At 46.8% G+C, this 15,140-nt stretch overlaps 1 protein-coding gene across 4 annotated transcripts in view; it reads right to left on the minus strand.

Annotated features, from left to right (window-relative positions):
- B3GAT1 (beta-1,3-glucuronyltransferase 1) overlaps window positions 1–15,140 on the minus strand; it is a 61,463-nt gene continuing 46,323 nt past the window's right edge. For 3 of the 4 annotated variants that reach the window (XM_053366970.1, XM_053366966.1, XM_053366969.1), the window contains 3 exons: window positions 13,951–14,459; window positions 2,169–2,465; window positions 1–109 (listed from right to left, as the gene is read on the minus strand). In XM_053366970.1, the coding sequence (XP_053222945.1) occupies window positions 23–109; window positions 2,169–2,465; window positions 13,951–14,459 (893 nt within the window). In that variant the 3' untranslated portion in view covers window positions 1–22. Of the gene's footprint in view, window positions 110–921; window positions 999–2,168; window positions 2,466–13,950; window positions 14,460–15,140 lie in introns of all 4 variants that reach the window. The other variant, XM_053366967.1, reaches the window with a different exon arrangement.

Genomic DNA, 15,140 nt, shown 5'->3' on the forward strand with positions numbered 1-15,140 from the left:
TCTCTCTTTTTGCAACACAATGTCAAATTTCCACGTTTGGATCTGTGAAGCCTTTTTTCCCCTCGTTCACCAGCACGGGTTTCTCCGTCCTTGTGTGCCAAACAAGGATCTGCATGAGAAGAAGGGAGGAAAGAAGTTAGATCTCTATCACCTGAACATTAGCAAACCAGCAGCACAGCTAACCAAATCCCCCAGAGGCTAAGTCTCAAATTCCCCAAGTCTCAAAACCTTGGAGTTTGTTGGTGAAAAGCCTTATGGGGTTTTTTCCCTCCTTCCTCTTCTGTTTCTTGTGAGCCAATAAGACAGGGAAATGGAGCATGGGCAGAAATGACCCATTTTATGGCATCGTGTTTCAGGGCATTAACCCTACCCTTCAGCACACTTGCTGACTGACCTGTGCACTTGTCTTATCAACAGTCACAATCCTTGGGCTTATCCATCTTTTTGCCAGTCCTTACATTTTCCTGTGACGTGTGATTTGCTGTAGAGACACCAGCTACCTTTTCAGTGGAGGTATGAGAAAATACCCTCCTTGAACCCATTCTCATGTAAGCTTGCCCAAAGGCTAGGGAAGATCTGTGCAACTGGCGACCCAATGAGCCAGATGTGCTGCTAGCCATGATTTGGGGCCTGACAGATGCTTGGCAAATTGCTCTCCCCTTGTTTTTTCAGTTCCAGATATACAGCAGAAAAAAAAGGGGGGAGCCTCTGAGGGCTGAACTGAACGACTAAGCCACCAGCTGCCGATCTCTCCTGTGCCTGAATCATTTGTGCAATTGACAGATCAGGTTGACTTGATCCATCTCTAGTGGAGTTTTAATTGTGCTCAGACCTGCTGGTCTCTAGCATTAGATGCTGTCACTCCAAGTGCAAGATCTGTTGAACCCATTATTGTATTCAAGTTACCAGATTGAGACGCACAGTCATCTCTCCACCAGATTGCTGCTTCTGAGCTGCTAAGATTGTCCGTGTTCTGCAGTGCAGACCAGCCCAGTTACCTGTGTCCAAGTAATGGTTGAGAAAATTGGTGCAAGTTTCCCTAAAGTGGCAGACTTATCAACAAGATCTGCTCCAGAAACAAGAGTTTGATTGGCAGTGTGTCTATGGTTAAAAATAAAATGGACTCCTCTCATAGTCTCTTGCGGAAATAAATTGGAATGTTGCACACACAGGAAGGAATGTATTTCTGTATTATTTCTCTCTCTCATATAGCAGGAGTGGGAACCTCCAGCCTGGGGGCAGAATGCGGCCCTCCAGGTCCCTTTGCTTGGCTCTCTAAACTCTTCCACAGGCTGAAAAGGATTTGTTGCCCCCTCTTGTACATCATGCTGGCTGCAGGTGTAAGAGCAGCGGATGCCAGGTACCAAATGTTGCTTTTTGCCAAGCAGGAGCGTAACCTCCCTGGGCTCCATTCTCAAACTCGGCAAACTCCCTCCCTAAGCAAAGGTCTGTGCCCAGTGACTCCTTTGTTTACAGGTTCCTTCTCCCCCTGCTCTTTCTGTCTGTTGCCACCAGCGTGGCCCTTTGGAGAGAAACCCTCCTGTTCCCCTTCAGCTCTTCCTCTTGACGCTCCACACCTCGTCCTGTTGCCATGACAATGAACTGCATGTTCAATCGATCCCATTTTATGCTCAAAGCTGTAGGCTCCTTTTACTGCCTGGCAAGAAAGATGGCCTGGCTGCCTGGAAACGGGAGTCAGGGCTGCTTATGGAAGATGAAAGGATTTCTGCTGGCTTGTGGGGCAGACCCTCCTCCTTCCCCAACTTTTGATACAGGGTCCCCCCCCATCTCAATTAAAATGGAAGGTGCACTTCGCTCTGCAAGAGAGGTGTTCTCAACTGGCCTGTGGAACAGAAGGGAGGCCTCCCTCCTTCCAGTCACATACACTGTGGTTCATAAACATGGGTTTTTGCCCTTGCCTTATGGCTTAGGCCCAGGCTCAGGCTGTGCTGCAAACTGCAAAAAGATAATTTGTTTTGTTTGTTTTTGGCCTTTGGGACCACATGAAAGCAAATCAGCGGTCCCCCAAACCAGAGGTGAAGAGCCACCTGTGGAAGTCCGCCAAAATAGAAGCACAAGGCTGGGGTAGTTTGCTTCCTCCAGAGGAGACCTTGGGTAAAGAAGCCCCAACAGTTCTGGACGTAGAACATCTGGAAGGAAGATGGTACCTTAGTGCAATTGGCAGCTTTTGGCTCGAGGTCGTTCAGAGTCACCAGCTCCCGGAGCAAGCTACTCTCTTGGTATCCGCCCTTCACTCCTCGCAGTTTGAAGTAAGCCTGAGGTCGCTGGAGGATGAGCCTGAGGTTCACAGCAAAGCCTGCCATGTCAATGGCGAAAGGCCGGTGAGGGTCAAATACTGTCTTCCACCCGTAGACCTTTCCGGCAGCATTCACTTTGGGCGACTCGTAGCGCAAGCCGCCCACAAAGGCCACCGGCCAGACTGACACTTTCCTAGTAGTCCGCATCTGGAAACGAGGAAAGAGAGAGAGAAAGAGTAGGCAATGAAAGAAAGGGTCTATTCAGTCTTCTGTATGAAGTTGTACAGTTGGCTCTATCATCTCAGGTCTTTACCACCTCATTCCCACTGCATTTTTCTGCTGGTGCAGAACAGGTCATAAAACCGATGAAATGTCGGTGGGTGTTTACATCTTCCTTAATCACCAAAATCCCTGCATTTGAAAAGCTAGCACACAAGGGAGAAAACTTTTCCCTGATGGGCTAGTTGTCTGAATAGAGGGGAGGATTGTTGTTTAAAAAGCAAGATGTACCATTCACACACTCACAGCCAGAAGTGGTACAGGCCCACTACGAATGTACCACATCTGCGGAGTCTCTTTATGGACTCCCCTTATCAAGTTGCCCCAAGTCTTGATGTGGGAAAGCAAAGGTTTAATCCCCAGCATCTCTGAATAGGGCCGGGAAAGAATCCTGTTTGAATCCCTGAGCAGCTACTGCCATTCAGTGTAGACAGAACTGAGCTAGAATGACCAATGATCTGGTCCAGTAGAATGTAGCTTCCTATGATGGGTAGGGCAGTAACTCAACGACAGACCATCTGCTTTGCATGCAGAAGGTCCCAGGTTCACTCCCTGGCATCTCCTGGTGGGGCTGAGAGATTCCACCTGCCTGAAATCCTGGGAAACCACTGCCAATCAGTGCAGAGGATACTGAGCTCAATGGACCAGGGGTCAGACTCAGCATAAGGCAACTTCCTATGTCCCTAAGTGACATGAAAACTGTTCCCAGTGGGGGAGGGCAGGGCATTTGCGTGAAGTTGTAGCACTTCAGATTCCCCAAAGAGCTTCTGCAGAATTCTCCTCAGCTTCTAAAAACGGCTCGCTCTTCCTTCTTCCGCACCAGAGGGCCACAGGTGGGAGCTGTCTCTCCGCCGAAGCTGCGGCTGCTCGCTTAACTTGCTTGGTGCTCCACGAGGCTCCGTCTCCCCGATCTTTCATCAAGTCTCTCGTCACTGCTAATTACAGCAAGAGAGCCCGGAGGAGTCCAAGGCACTTAGCCTCTTGCATTATACACTTGCTAAGAGCTCAAGCCACCCACGGGGCCAGCAGAAGAGAGAGACACCAATAAAAGGTTTGCTCTGCAGCAAGCCCCGCTGGCTTCCAGTCTGTCTCCCCCAGCCGCCCCGCCCCCCCACGCAGGAAAGGGAGACGGAGATGCTACAAAACGCAGCCACTTGCTTTTGCAGAGGGTCTGCAAAATGTCTTTCCTCATACACAAGCATCTGTTGGCAGCAACAGCAAAAACATAAGCAAAGCCTGAGAAACATCCTGCAAAAAATAAAATAAAATAAGGGGGAGGGGAGTTCCGTATTACATGTGCAGCTTCTAAACTGCATCCACTGTGTACTGAATAATATTTCCCCTCCAGGGTGTGTCCACATTCAGTACCCACTTTCTGTCATTCCCCTTCAACAGCTTTCACCAACCTGCTGCCCCCAAAATGTTGCTTAAGGATGACACCCGTCAGTTGTTTGCTTCAAATCTGCGCTCTTCCAAGTCTGCTGTTACCCTGAGCTCTCCCAAAATAATTCCGGCTTTCTGAGGCCTTCCTTAGACAACCTGCTTGTCCAATATTTCATCCAGGTTTGCTTATACAAAGCTAACACGGAAATCAGACAATAGCCAGTCTTTATTTTTTGTGTGCAGGGTGGTTAGACAACGAGCATTTATCCTGATTTGCTTGCAGGATGTTCATAGTCTTTCCACTAATCATTCATTTGCCCCATATGTTTCAGTGCATTTCCTCACCACAAAAAATAACAATAATTTAAGAGTATTTTATTTGTGTAAATCTAAATTTATGGTATGTTTTTGAAGTTCCTCCTGCAAAATATATAACAGTTGGGATGCACCCTCTTAAAGGCATTCCTATTGCCCCAGTTATATGGTCATCCAGAGTCGTCCTCAAAATAGACCTTGTCCATGGCTCATTGGGCTTCAAGTTGGTCCACACGTGCCACAAATTAAGATAGGAGACTCTGGGGCCAGGGGCCAGGTGGGAGGTGAAGGACTGTGTGGCATCTTCAGGAGGTAGGCAGGTGGTGGGTATCACTTGCCCTGTGACCTTTAAGGTAAAGGAATCCCTGACCATTAGGTCCAGTCATGGCCGACACTGGGGTTGCAGCGCTCATCTTGCTTTATTGGCCGAGGGAGCCGGCATACAGCTTCTGAGTCATGTGGCCAGCATGACTAAGCCACCTCTGGTGAACCAGAGCAGTGCATGGAAACGCCGTTTACCTTCCCACCGAAGCGGTACCTATTTATCTACTTGCACTTGACATGCTTTAGAACTGCTAGGTTGACAGGAGCAGGGACCGAGCAACGGGAGCTCACCCCGTTGCGGTGATTCAAACCGCCAACCTTCTGAACGGCAAGTCCTAGGCTCTGTGGTTTAATCCACAGTGCCACCCACGTCCCTAGTGCCACCTGCGTCCCTGTGACCTTTAGGTAAACACAAACACCAATTCCCTGCAAGCAGCAAGTTGCTCTGTCCTAGCTCCTTGCTGTCCTACAGTCTACATAGAAGGTTGTTGTTTTTTTAAGTGCGAAATGAGCATTCAGGGATGGTACATCTGATCTGCTGTTTGAAGATCTGTGGCACCGTCTGCTCTACCACCCCAGGACTCTTGTCATCTTGCTCCCACGTCTCTCAGTGCATCATAACGTCATACATTTTTAGTACTTGTTCCCCTACTGAAACAAAAGCTAAGTAAATGAAACTGATCTTACTTTTCTTTGATATTTTCTCCTTTTTTTGCATGCACACCTCACTTCTTTTGTCTACACCCACCCTCACCCCCATCCACCAAGACTGTCTAAAATTAGATGACAAAGTCCCTGGAGAAAGGACATGTGCGTTGTTTATGCTGCTATGAGCATCATGGGTACAGATGGTGCTAGATAAATTATAAAGTGCTGGATAAACAATAGTAAAACCCCCAAAAGACTGAAGAGAGACAAAGGAATCTAGGGTTGGTCTTTCAAATGAATAATTGGTGAATCTAGAAGTGCAAAAGCTTATCATGACTGCCCCCATAGCCTCTGCCCCAAGGAGGGTCCAAAAATGTAGGAAGCACTTGCACAAACGCTAGAGAACAAAAAATGCAAAATATTAGGAGCAGCATGGTTGCAATCCTGTGTGTTCTTGGGAGAAATCTTTGAATTCACAGGTGCCCGATGTTGACTGTTCACCTTGTAAAACACACTCAGCCCCAGCAAAGATCTTCAGCCAACTGGGATGCAACTGTTAGCTTTTAATTAAGAATGCAAACAATATTGCATGGATGTGTTGCTGTTTAGAGGGCTAGCATGGCATAGGGGTGGCAATGAAGGAAAGGAAAAATGGGTCCAGTCTCTGCTTGATTCTCTTCCTCATTCTCTGACTTCCTCGCTTATGCTAATCCATCACAAACAAAGCTGGAAATTCCATTGTTGGCTCATTCATTTGCTGTAGCAAGGAAGGTGGTGGTGGTAGGTTTAGGGAAGCTTTTAATGTTTGATGCATTACTGTATTTTAATATTTCGTTGGAAGCTGCCCAGAGTGGCTGGGGAATTATTATAATATTATTATTATTAGGTAGCCTGAAGCGCCTGAAGATGACATCATAGCCCCTGCTCTGTACAAGTCCCTTGGTGTTTCTGCCCCACTCTACCACCCGGCCTGCCATTCCACACTGTAGCCTGTGGATCACCCAGTGCCCTCTAATATTTGACCAGCGAAACAACAGGCTCGTGAAAGGGGAAGAAGGGTCAAAGCTCTATGACAGAAGGCATGATTTGCCTGCAGAAAGTCCATGCCCTCCAAGTGTCCCATTTTAAGTGGGACAGCCCAGGTGGTCAGAAGCCTTCTGATCCCAATCCAGGGTGTCCTGTTTTGGCTCCCGTGCTCTGGTCGCACCAGTCCGTTGGCTCACACCAGAGCGCAGCACCAAAGCTTACCTCGACCCTGCCATTCTTCTTCCTCCTTTTGTCATGGCACTTTGGGAAGCTGGCTTCCAGAAGTACACCTGCGGTGTTGGCAGAAGAGGAGGGGGCAGGGGCCACACCAGCTGTGCTGCCTGGTGCAGCATCTCCTGATGTTACATGGGCAAGTATTGCCTTATCCTATTATTTCACAGTGCCCACCTCTCAGCGAGAAATATTTGAAACCTGGTAAGATGGATGGGCCTCACTTTGAGCACAAGAACATGGGAAGAGCCAGTGGCCTATCTAGGGCAGCATCCTGTTCTCACAGTGGCCAACCAGCACTGTTTCATGGGAAACCCTCAAGTAGGATCTGAGCACAAGAGCACTTTCGCCTTGTGTGGTTCAGTAGCACCACTGCCTATGACTGTGGAGGCAGAACGTAGTTATCATGGCTAGTAGACACGGATATCCTCATCTTCCATGAATCTGTTCAATCCTCTTTTAAAGTCATGCACGTTCATGATCATCCCTGCCTCCTGTGGATTTGAGTTCCATAGTGTAACTAAGCACTGCATGAAGAACTGCTTTCTTTTATCTGTCCTGAATCTTCCTAGATTCAGCTTCAATGGATGCCCACAAATTCTAGTGTTATGAGAGACGGGGATAAACTTTTCTCTATCCACTTTCTCTGTGTCATGCATATTTGTATACAGTGGTACCTCGGGTTACATACGCTTCAGGTTACATACGCTTCAGGTTACAGACTCCGCTAACCCAGAAATAGTACCTCGGGTAAAGAACTTTGCTTCAGGATGAAAACAGAAATTGTGCTCCGGCGGCGCAGCAGCAGCAGGAGGCCCCATTAGCTAAAGTGGTGCTTCAGGTTAAGAACAGTTTCAGGTTAAGAACGGACCTCTGGAACAAATTAAATACGTAACCTGAGGTACCACTGTACACTTCTGTCATATCATGTTTTACTCGCCTTTTCTCAAAAATCCCAAATGCTGAAGCCTTTCCTCATAGAAGCATCCTCACCCCCTCAATAATTTAAATTGCCCTTTCCTGAACCTTTTCCAACTCTACAATAACCTTTTCAAGGTGAGGCAACCAGAACTACACACAGTATTCCAAATGCGGTCGCACCATAGAGATTTGTATAATGACGTTTTTCTATTGGCAGCTTTATTTTCAATTCCTTTTCTAATGATCCCTATCATGGAATTCCCCCCCCCCCCATGGCCATTGCACACTGGGGCGACATCTTCATCAAGCTATCTGCTATTACCACAAGGTCTCGCTCCTGGTCAGTCATTGACAGTTCAGACCCTGTGAACATATATGTGGAATTAAGAATTTTTATGCCGATATGCATCGCTTTACACTGCATTTGCCACGTTAATGCCTGTTCCCTCCTTTCGGAGAGATCCTGTTGGAACTCTTCGCAATCTCTTATTGCTCAAATGACTCTGGACAATTTAGCAACATCAGCAAACTTGCCCTGATGGATGCCCCAAGCCCACAGACAGCAGCCTCAAGGTTCTTGACAGGCAGTGGGTGCAGAAAGGAATGTGGGGGCAGAAGAAATCACCAAATAAAAATGCTCACCAGAGAGAAAACAATGGAGAAGAATGAGAGAGCTGTAGCATCCATGCCACACAATTATACCTAGAAGAGAAGGGGGGCAGAGGCTGGAGAAAGGGGGGAGGTCAGCTGGATGGGACATTGCTGCAGCAGCCTGAAGGAACTCCATCTGCCTTGGGCTTGCCCATAGAAAGCAAGCCTAGAGAGACTAGGGCAGGCATAGGCAAACTTGGCCCTTCAGATGTTTTGGAACTACAAATCCCATCATTCCTAGCTAACAGGACCAGTGGTCAGGGATTACGGGAGTTGTAGTCCCAAAACATCTGGAGGGTCAAGTTTGCCTATGCCTGGACTAGGGTGAGGTCAGCAGCAACCCTTCACTTTGTGAGATATTTATAGGGGAACTGAGAGTTTGTTTGGACCCTGAGTGAGAGCCAGAGTGGATGGGTGGGGTCCTGGGTGAGAGCCAGCAGGGTGTGTCCAAAGGTGACAGAATTGATATTGGTTTATATCTATAAGTAATTTTGTATTAATGTGTATTTTCTGTAATATTTGTTGTTTAAGTTGTCTGCTTTTGTTTTCTCTACACCGCTTAGAGATATATTATTTTATATTTAAGTGGTACAGAAATGGTGTAAACAAACATTTCCCCCAAATAATTCTGGGACTTTGCTCTAGTCCTTTGCTAAGGGTGCCGAGAGTGGTTAGGAGATCCCGCTCACAGAGGTATGCTTCCCAGTACTCTTAGCCAACTGCAGTTCCCAGGATTCTTTGAGGGGAAGTACAGTGGTACCTTGGTTGCCAAACCTAATTCATTCTGGGAGTCTGTTTGACTCCCGAAACGATTCAAAAACCAAGGCGCGGCTTGTGATTGGCTGCAGGACCTTCCTGCACTCAAGCAGAAGCTGTGTCGGATGTTCGGTTTCCAGAAAACGTTCACAAACCAGAACACTTACTTTTGGGTTTGGGGCATCCGGCAGCCGATTTGTTCGACGATTAAGCCGTTCGAGAACCAAGGTACCACTGTAATGCCTATTCACATGGTATCAGAGTGCTGTAAATGAGAACTGACGCAGATGTGACCTGAGACAGGACTGAGATGGTTAAGTATATCAGGATGCAACATTCCTTCCTCTTAGGGAGGCACAAAAAGCACTGGTTGGGGAGGCTGCAAGGCCAGCCCCAAGATATTCTAATGCCTGTGGCAAAGGATATGGTGATGCCCTCCTGCTTCTGCATACCCCTTTACCGAAGCCGCCCAGACTGAAAGTTGGATTTACTTCAGAGCTGGTGAAGGGAGGGTAACCTCTCCGACACCTGAGGGCACCAGGCTAGATTAGAGGGGAAGAGCAACTCAGTGGCAGAGCACCTGAAAAGGCATGATGACCCATTAGGAAGAAAAGAGAAGGGAAACAGAGTTGGGCTGTGTAAACCACGCCAATTTCAATCGAACGACTTCCCCCAAAGAATCCTGGGAACTGTACTTTATCCCTCACAAAGTGACAATTCCCAGCACCTTTAGCAAATGACAGCTCCCAGCATCCTTTGTGGGAAGCCATGCACTTTATATGTGCTTTACCTGTGCAGTGTGTATGCAGCCTCCATTGCAGAAAATCTGAATGAATAAGCTATCAAAATAAGTTGATAGCTTCCTGAAACTGGTTCTCCAAAACTCTCCTTTCCTTTCCAATGTGCCATGCCTTTTTCCTTTCGCTTATAAGCCTCGGGTCAAGGCTTAGACTATTTCTGATTTATTTATTTTTTACAGTGCTTAGCAACTTTAGGTACTTTTATAGCTAATGAACAAGCAAGGATATCAACAGAGTTGGTAAGGACTACAGACCAGCAGGAAAGAGCATATTTTTCACGCAGCAGGTCTCAGACTTAGTCCCCAGCACCTCCAGCTAAGGTGGTCAAAGACCCCTAGAGAACCACTGACAGTTGGTGTGAGGCAGAGGTGGGCTTGTGGAATCTACTTTGGGTTCCCCTTCAAACTGGTGCCATTCAGATGATACTGGACTACATCTCCTGCCATCCCTCACCATTAGTCATGCTGGCTGGGGCTGATGGGAACAGGAGCTCAGAGTGGGTTTATCCATACTTAGGGTTGCCATCTTTGTTTTGGCAAAATACAGGACAGGGTGGAGTGATTTGGGGGGGGTGGTATATATTTTTTCATCTGGTGCTGAAGTGATTTCAAAACAATCCATTACAATCTATTGCAGCCTAACAGGATGGCCCCTCTGGAATTTGTCACACATACACATACACATGAATTTGTAAATTTGTCTGTGCTTGGCTATCCAGAGCTGAAATAATATGACCTTTCACACACAGGTGTTTGGAGAGGATCCCTAACTTCACAGGGAGAGAGAGACAGTGACACACAGAGAAAAGACCTGAAATACAGGACAAAACTGTATCAATACAGGATATAGCATTTCACACTGAAATATGGGACAATCCTGTATTATACAGGACAGGTACAATACCTTTCCACACTTCCTTTTGTGCTGCTAATTTCCCCCAGGGAAAACTGCTCTTTAGAGCTCAATCATAGCAAATAGCAATTTGGATGTTCCCTGGATTGCCATTTGTTCTGATCTATCACTAAAGAGTGGGCTTTCCCTAACTAAAGAGTGGGGAAACGCTCAGACCTGTGCCTAGAAAGTGCAAGACAAGGAGAAAACTGCTCGAACCTGTGCTTTCTAGCGGAAATGTGGACAACCTCCATCTCTCTTCGTAGGGTACTCTGAGAATTGTACCTCTAGGAGGCAAATAGGGGCCTCCTATCAACTCTCAGAGGGCCGCGGGTGGCGCTGTGGGTAAAAGCCTCAGCGCCTAGGGCTTGCCGATTGAAAGGTCGGCGGTTCGAATCCCCGTGGCGGGGTGCGCTCCCGTTGCTCGGTCCCAGCGCCTGCCAACCTAGCAGTTCGAAAGCACCCCCAGGTGCAAGTAGATAAATAGGGACCGCTTACTGGCGGGAAGGTAAATGGCGTTTCCGTGTGCTGCACTGGCTCGCCAGATGCAGCTTTGTCACGCTGGCCACGTGACCCGGAAGTGTCTCCGGACAGCGCTGGCCCCTGGCCTCTTAAGTGAGATGGGCGCACAACCCCAGAGTCTGTCAAGACTGGCCCGTACGGGCAGGGGTACCTTTACCTTTACCTATCAACTCTCAGCTCCCTTAACAAACTACAGCTCCCATAATTCTTTGGGAGAAAGCATGACTGTTTCAAGTTACATCATAGGGCATTGAAAGTGCAGTGTGAATGTGGTCAAGGACAGCTTGACCTGCACACAAGAATAACCTGAAGGAACTCCTGTTTGTTTGGGTTGTGTGAACTAGACCCCAGTTCACACTATTTCCTGTTGTGTGAACTAGACCCCAGTTCACTATTTCCTGTTGCTAAGTCGAAGGTTGGTTCCTGGCCTGTTACAAACCTATCAGTCAGTTTCTTTTTCCCCCCTTTTCTCATATCCTCCTGCAATTTTCAGCCTGCCTGCTGGTCTTTGCCAATTTTATTTAGCTTGGACTCCATGCCTAGGCAATGGGCAATGTTTAATTTGCCTGCGTTTAAATTAATTAACATTATGATGTCGTTGAAAATTACTTCATTTGTAAATCCTTGGGGGAAGCAGTGTGTCATTTCTCTGTTCTCTAACAGCTCCTACGCACTGCCGGCAATGAATCAGAGTTAATACCCTTTCGCTGCAGGAGTGAGTATGCAGATGAGCCAAGATTTTTTGGGTGTGTGTGTGTGTGTGTGTGCTGCTGCTGTTTCACCTCCCAGAAGATTTTTTCTTTTAACAGCAACCTTGCCCTCAGTGCTACGGTCAATGAGTATGCATCATTTAGGAGATGCCAGTAAGCTGTGTTCCTCTTCTGTATGAGAGGTGGCAGCCTTATTCGTAAGAAATACAGCATGGTGTAGTGGTTAGAGTGTCAGACTAGGACAGGCATGGCCAAACTTGGCCCTCCAGATGTTTTGGGACTACAATTCCCACCATCCCTGACCCCTGGTCCTGTTAGCTAGGGGATGATGGGAGTTGTAGTCCCAAAACATCTGGAGGGCCAAGTTTGGCCATGCCTGGACTAGGACCAACGGAGGCTAGTCCATGAGGGTGAATAGGGTACGGCCCCACCAACCTCAGTCTGCCCTTAGCCCTGCCCCCCACCTACTTACAGCTAGTCCAGGGCTGGCACTGCCTGCCAAAGATTCCTCCGCCATAGTCTCAGGGTACATTCAGATGTAGGGGATATTGCGTTAGTTGTTTTCCTAATTATGCCAGTGCTTCAGTCCTGTTTTCTAACATTCCCTTCAAACTGCAGTACCTGTTGTGTTATGGGACTTTGGTTTTTTGACCGATGTGCAGGCACATGACACTAAATTTCATTCACACTGGTGCGTGTGTTGGGTTGACACCACAGTGAACAATATTGGAACATGTCACTATTCCCCCACCCTTTATGCACATGCCTGTTTCTATGCCCCCATGATTCCCCCATGAACACATTGTGGAAATAACTGCATGCTAGCATACGGCCCCCAATTTTGTCACTTTACTCCCTCCATTTTCTGCGTTAAGGGGCCTGCAAACAGGTCCCCACTCCACTTCCTGGAATCAGAAAACACAGAAAGGAGTGCTAAACATGCACTATATTCCATAGGTTTCTCAGAACTGACTTTTATGCCATGTGGAAAGCTTAACAGTGGTGTAGAAAATAACAGAGCAACCTCAGGAAAATGAAATAGACAGCTGTGTGAATACAGGTTCAGTGTTGCCACTGTAGAGCTCAACAGGGAGGAGGGCAAAACTGGAATTTGTGGGGGTTTGCCTGTCACTGATCTCCATGCTTTCCACCCCACCAATCCCAATGGACATCAGCCACCACTGACTAGGACGTGGGAGACTTGGGTTCTACTGAGCTCTGAAATAGTGTAAGAAACAAATAAAACTGGTGAGATGACTGAGGTTCTGGAAAGCAAGCCGTATGATGAGTTGTTGAGGGAGCTGGGTGTGTTTAGCTTGGAGAAGGGGAGACTGAGAGGAGATATGATAGCACTTTTCAAATATCTAAAGTGCAATCACATAGAAGATGGAGTAAGCTTGTTTTCTTTCTGCTCCAGAGGGTAGGACCCAAAACAATGGAATCATGTTACAAGAAAGAAGATTCCAGCTAAACATTAGGAAGAACTTTCTGATGGTAAGATACTGTGTAAGATATAACAAGTATGATCTAGTTTCTTCAAGAACAATCAGAAGTCTATTTTAGGTCCTTTTATGTTTTAATTTTTTTTGTATTTTTAAATTTCATTTTTTTCTAGTATGGGATTGGATACAAACTGTAATATAGTAGATTGTTGTATACATTTGTGAAATATGTTCAGTAAAGGTTTATATTTTTTTAAAAAAGGATAGGTGAAAACCAGCACCTTGAAAACCAACACCATTTTTTCCTACACAATTTTCAAAATTGTGTGCATTTAAAAACACTGGTAGCATTAAAATAAATTCAACAGTGTAAATAGGGTTTGATGGTGTAACAATGGATTTACTGAATGGTGTAGTTCATGTAAAATATGCAGGGATGTACGGTATGCAAAATGAACCACTGAAAGAGAAGAAGGGAAGTCATTGACTTAAGGTTGTCTAAATGAATATCTTGAAATGTAAACCAGAAAATTTTATAAAAAACTATTAAAAAGAAAAGAAAACCAGCATCAAAAAGGACATGTGTACAGACACACAATAGCATGGGCTGTCATATTCAGCACTGACTGAAGTCTCTGAACATACACGGAGTGCTGCAGTACTCACTCACCTTCCATCTGTTCTGTACCACATTGGTGGAGATGCCAACTAAGCTCAATAATGGAGGCATCTCTTTTGAAGGTCAGGAGTGGCAACCTAACCCAGAAGGCAAGACCACCCCTTGGCAGCTTACCTCCTCAAAGAGTTCCAGGCTGTAGGTGTTATCATCATCCGCAAAGTAAACAATCCCCGGCTGGCTGTTGTTCTTGTTAAAGGTCTCTCTCAGCCACCGTAGGGCCAGGTTCCTCTGCATTGTCCCCCGGGGGATGCGGGGGTCCCTCATGTCACCCCTCAGCTTGTAGTTGCGTGGGGTTTCCACATTGAGGTGGGTGTAGTTCAACCCAGTGTCCCTCAGGAGCCGGGTGACGAGAGGGGTCCTCCGCTGGGAGTCCTCCACTAGGATCCAGTGCAAGTTCATCACGTGCAAAAAAGTGTTGGCCAACCGTGTCAGCTCCGCCTTCTGGACCGGCCGGCTGTAGGTGGGCGTGACGACATGGATGGTGGGCAAGGCGTCCGACCAGGGAGGTGGTCGGGTGTAGACATACTCTGTCCTAACTACCTCCACGATGTCACGGTCGGACAGGCAGTACTCCTTGGAGTCTGAGCCTTGGACGAAGTCGCGACGGGCATCTCCACCATCTTCTGCAGCGGAGCATGGGAAGGAGAAGGGCAGAGAGGGAACAACTGGTTAGTCTCCCTGGAGAAAGCTGAGAAGGCCGCTCAGAAGCAAGAAACTCTTCCAGTTTGGATTGTTGGGAGGAGAGACCGAACACTAGCAGGAAAGGATGGAGAGGGTACAAACTCAAGACACATCTTCATTACAGGAAGTTGACTAGATGATGCTTTGGCTCCCTTCCACCTCTGCGATTTTATAATCTACACAGCGTTGCACCAAGACAATCTGGATTTTCCAATCCGCAACCATAACAGCCATGTCTTCTCCTGCATGCCCTCTCACTCCTCTCTCATACCCACTATGCTGGCTTTTAGATTGGAAGCTCCTTAGGACAGAGTCCTATACTCTGGAAAATTGATGGTACTGTATAATTATCAACATCTGTTTTTTCACCTTTTTTAAAAAAAAGAAAATAGAAAATGAAGAAACATAATACAGCACAGGATGCAGGCCCAAATCTATCAATTTTGGTTTCGCTTAGTTTTTTGCTTTCCCAATCTTAAATTCACTTAGCCACATTTTCAAATCAGTATTTTTAAGTCCTCATGATCATTCATCAGCATTTTAATCTGTGCTTCTTCGAACCCACACATTTTTAACATGCATTTTTGCCTAATCTACACTTTTTTGTCTCCTGTGTATATACT

Source organism: Podarcis raffonei, chromosome 15 (assembly GCF_027172205.1).
Source record: "Podarcis raffonei isolate rPodRaf1 chromosome 15, rPodRaf1.pri, whole genome shotgun sequence".
Taxonomy (NCBI): domain Eukaryota; kingdom Metazoa; phylum Chordata; class Lepidosauria; order Squamata; family Lacertidae; genus Podarcis; species Podarcis raffonei.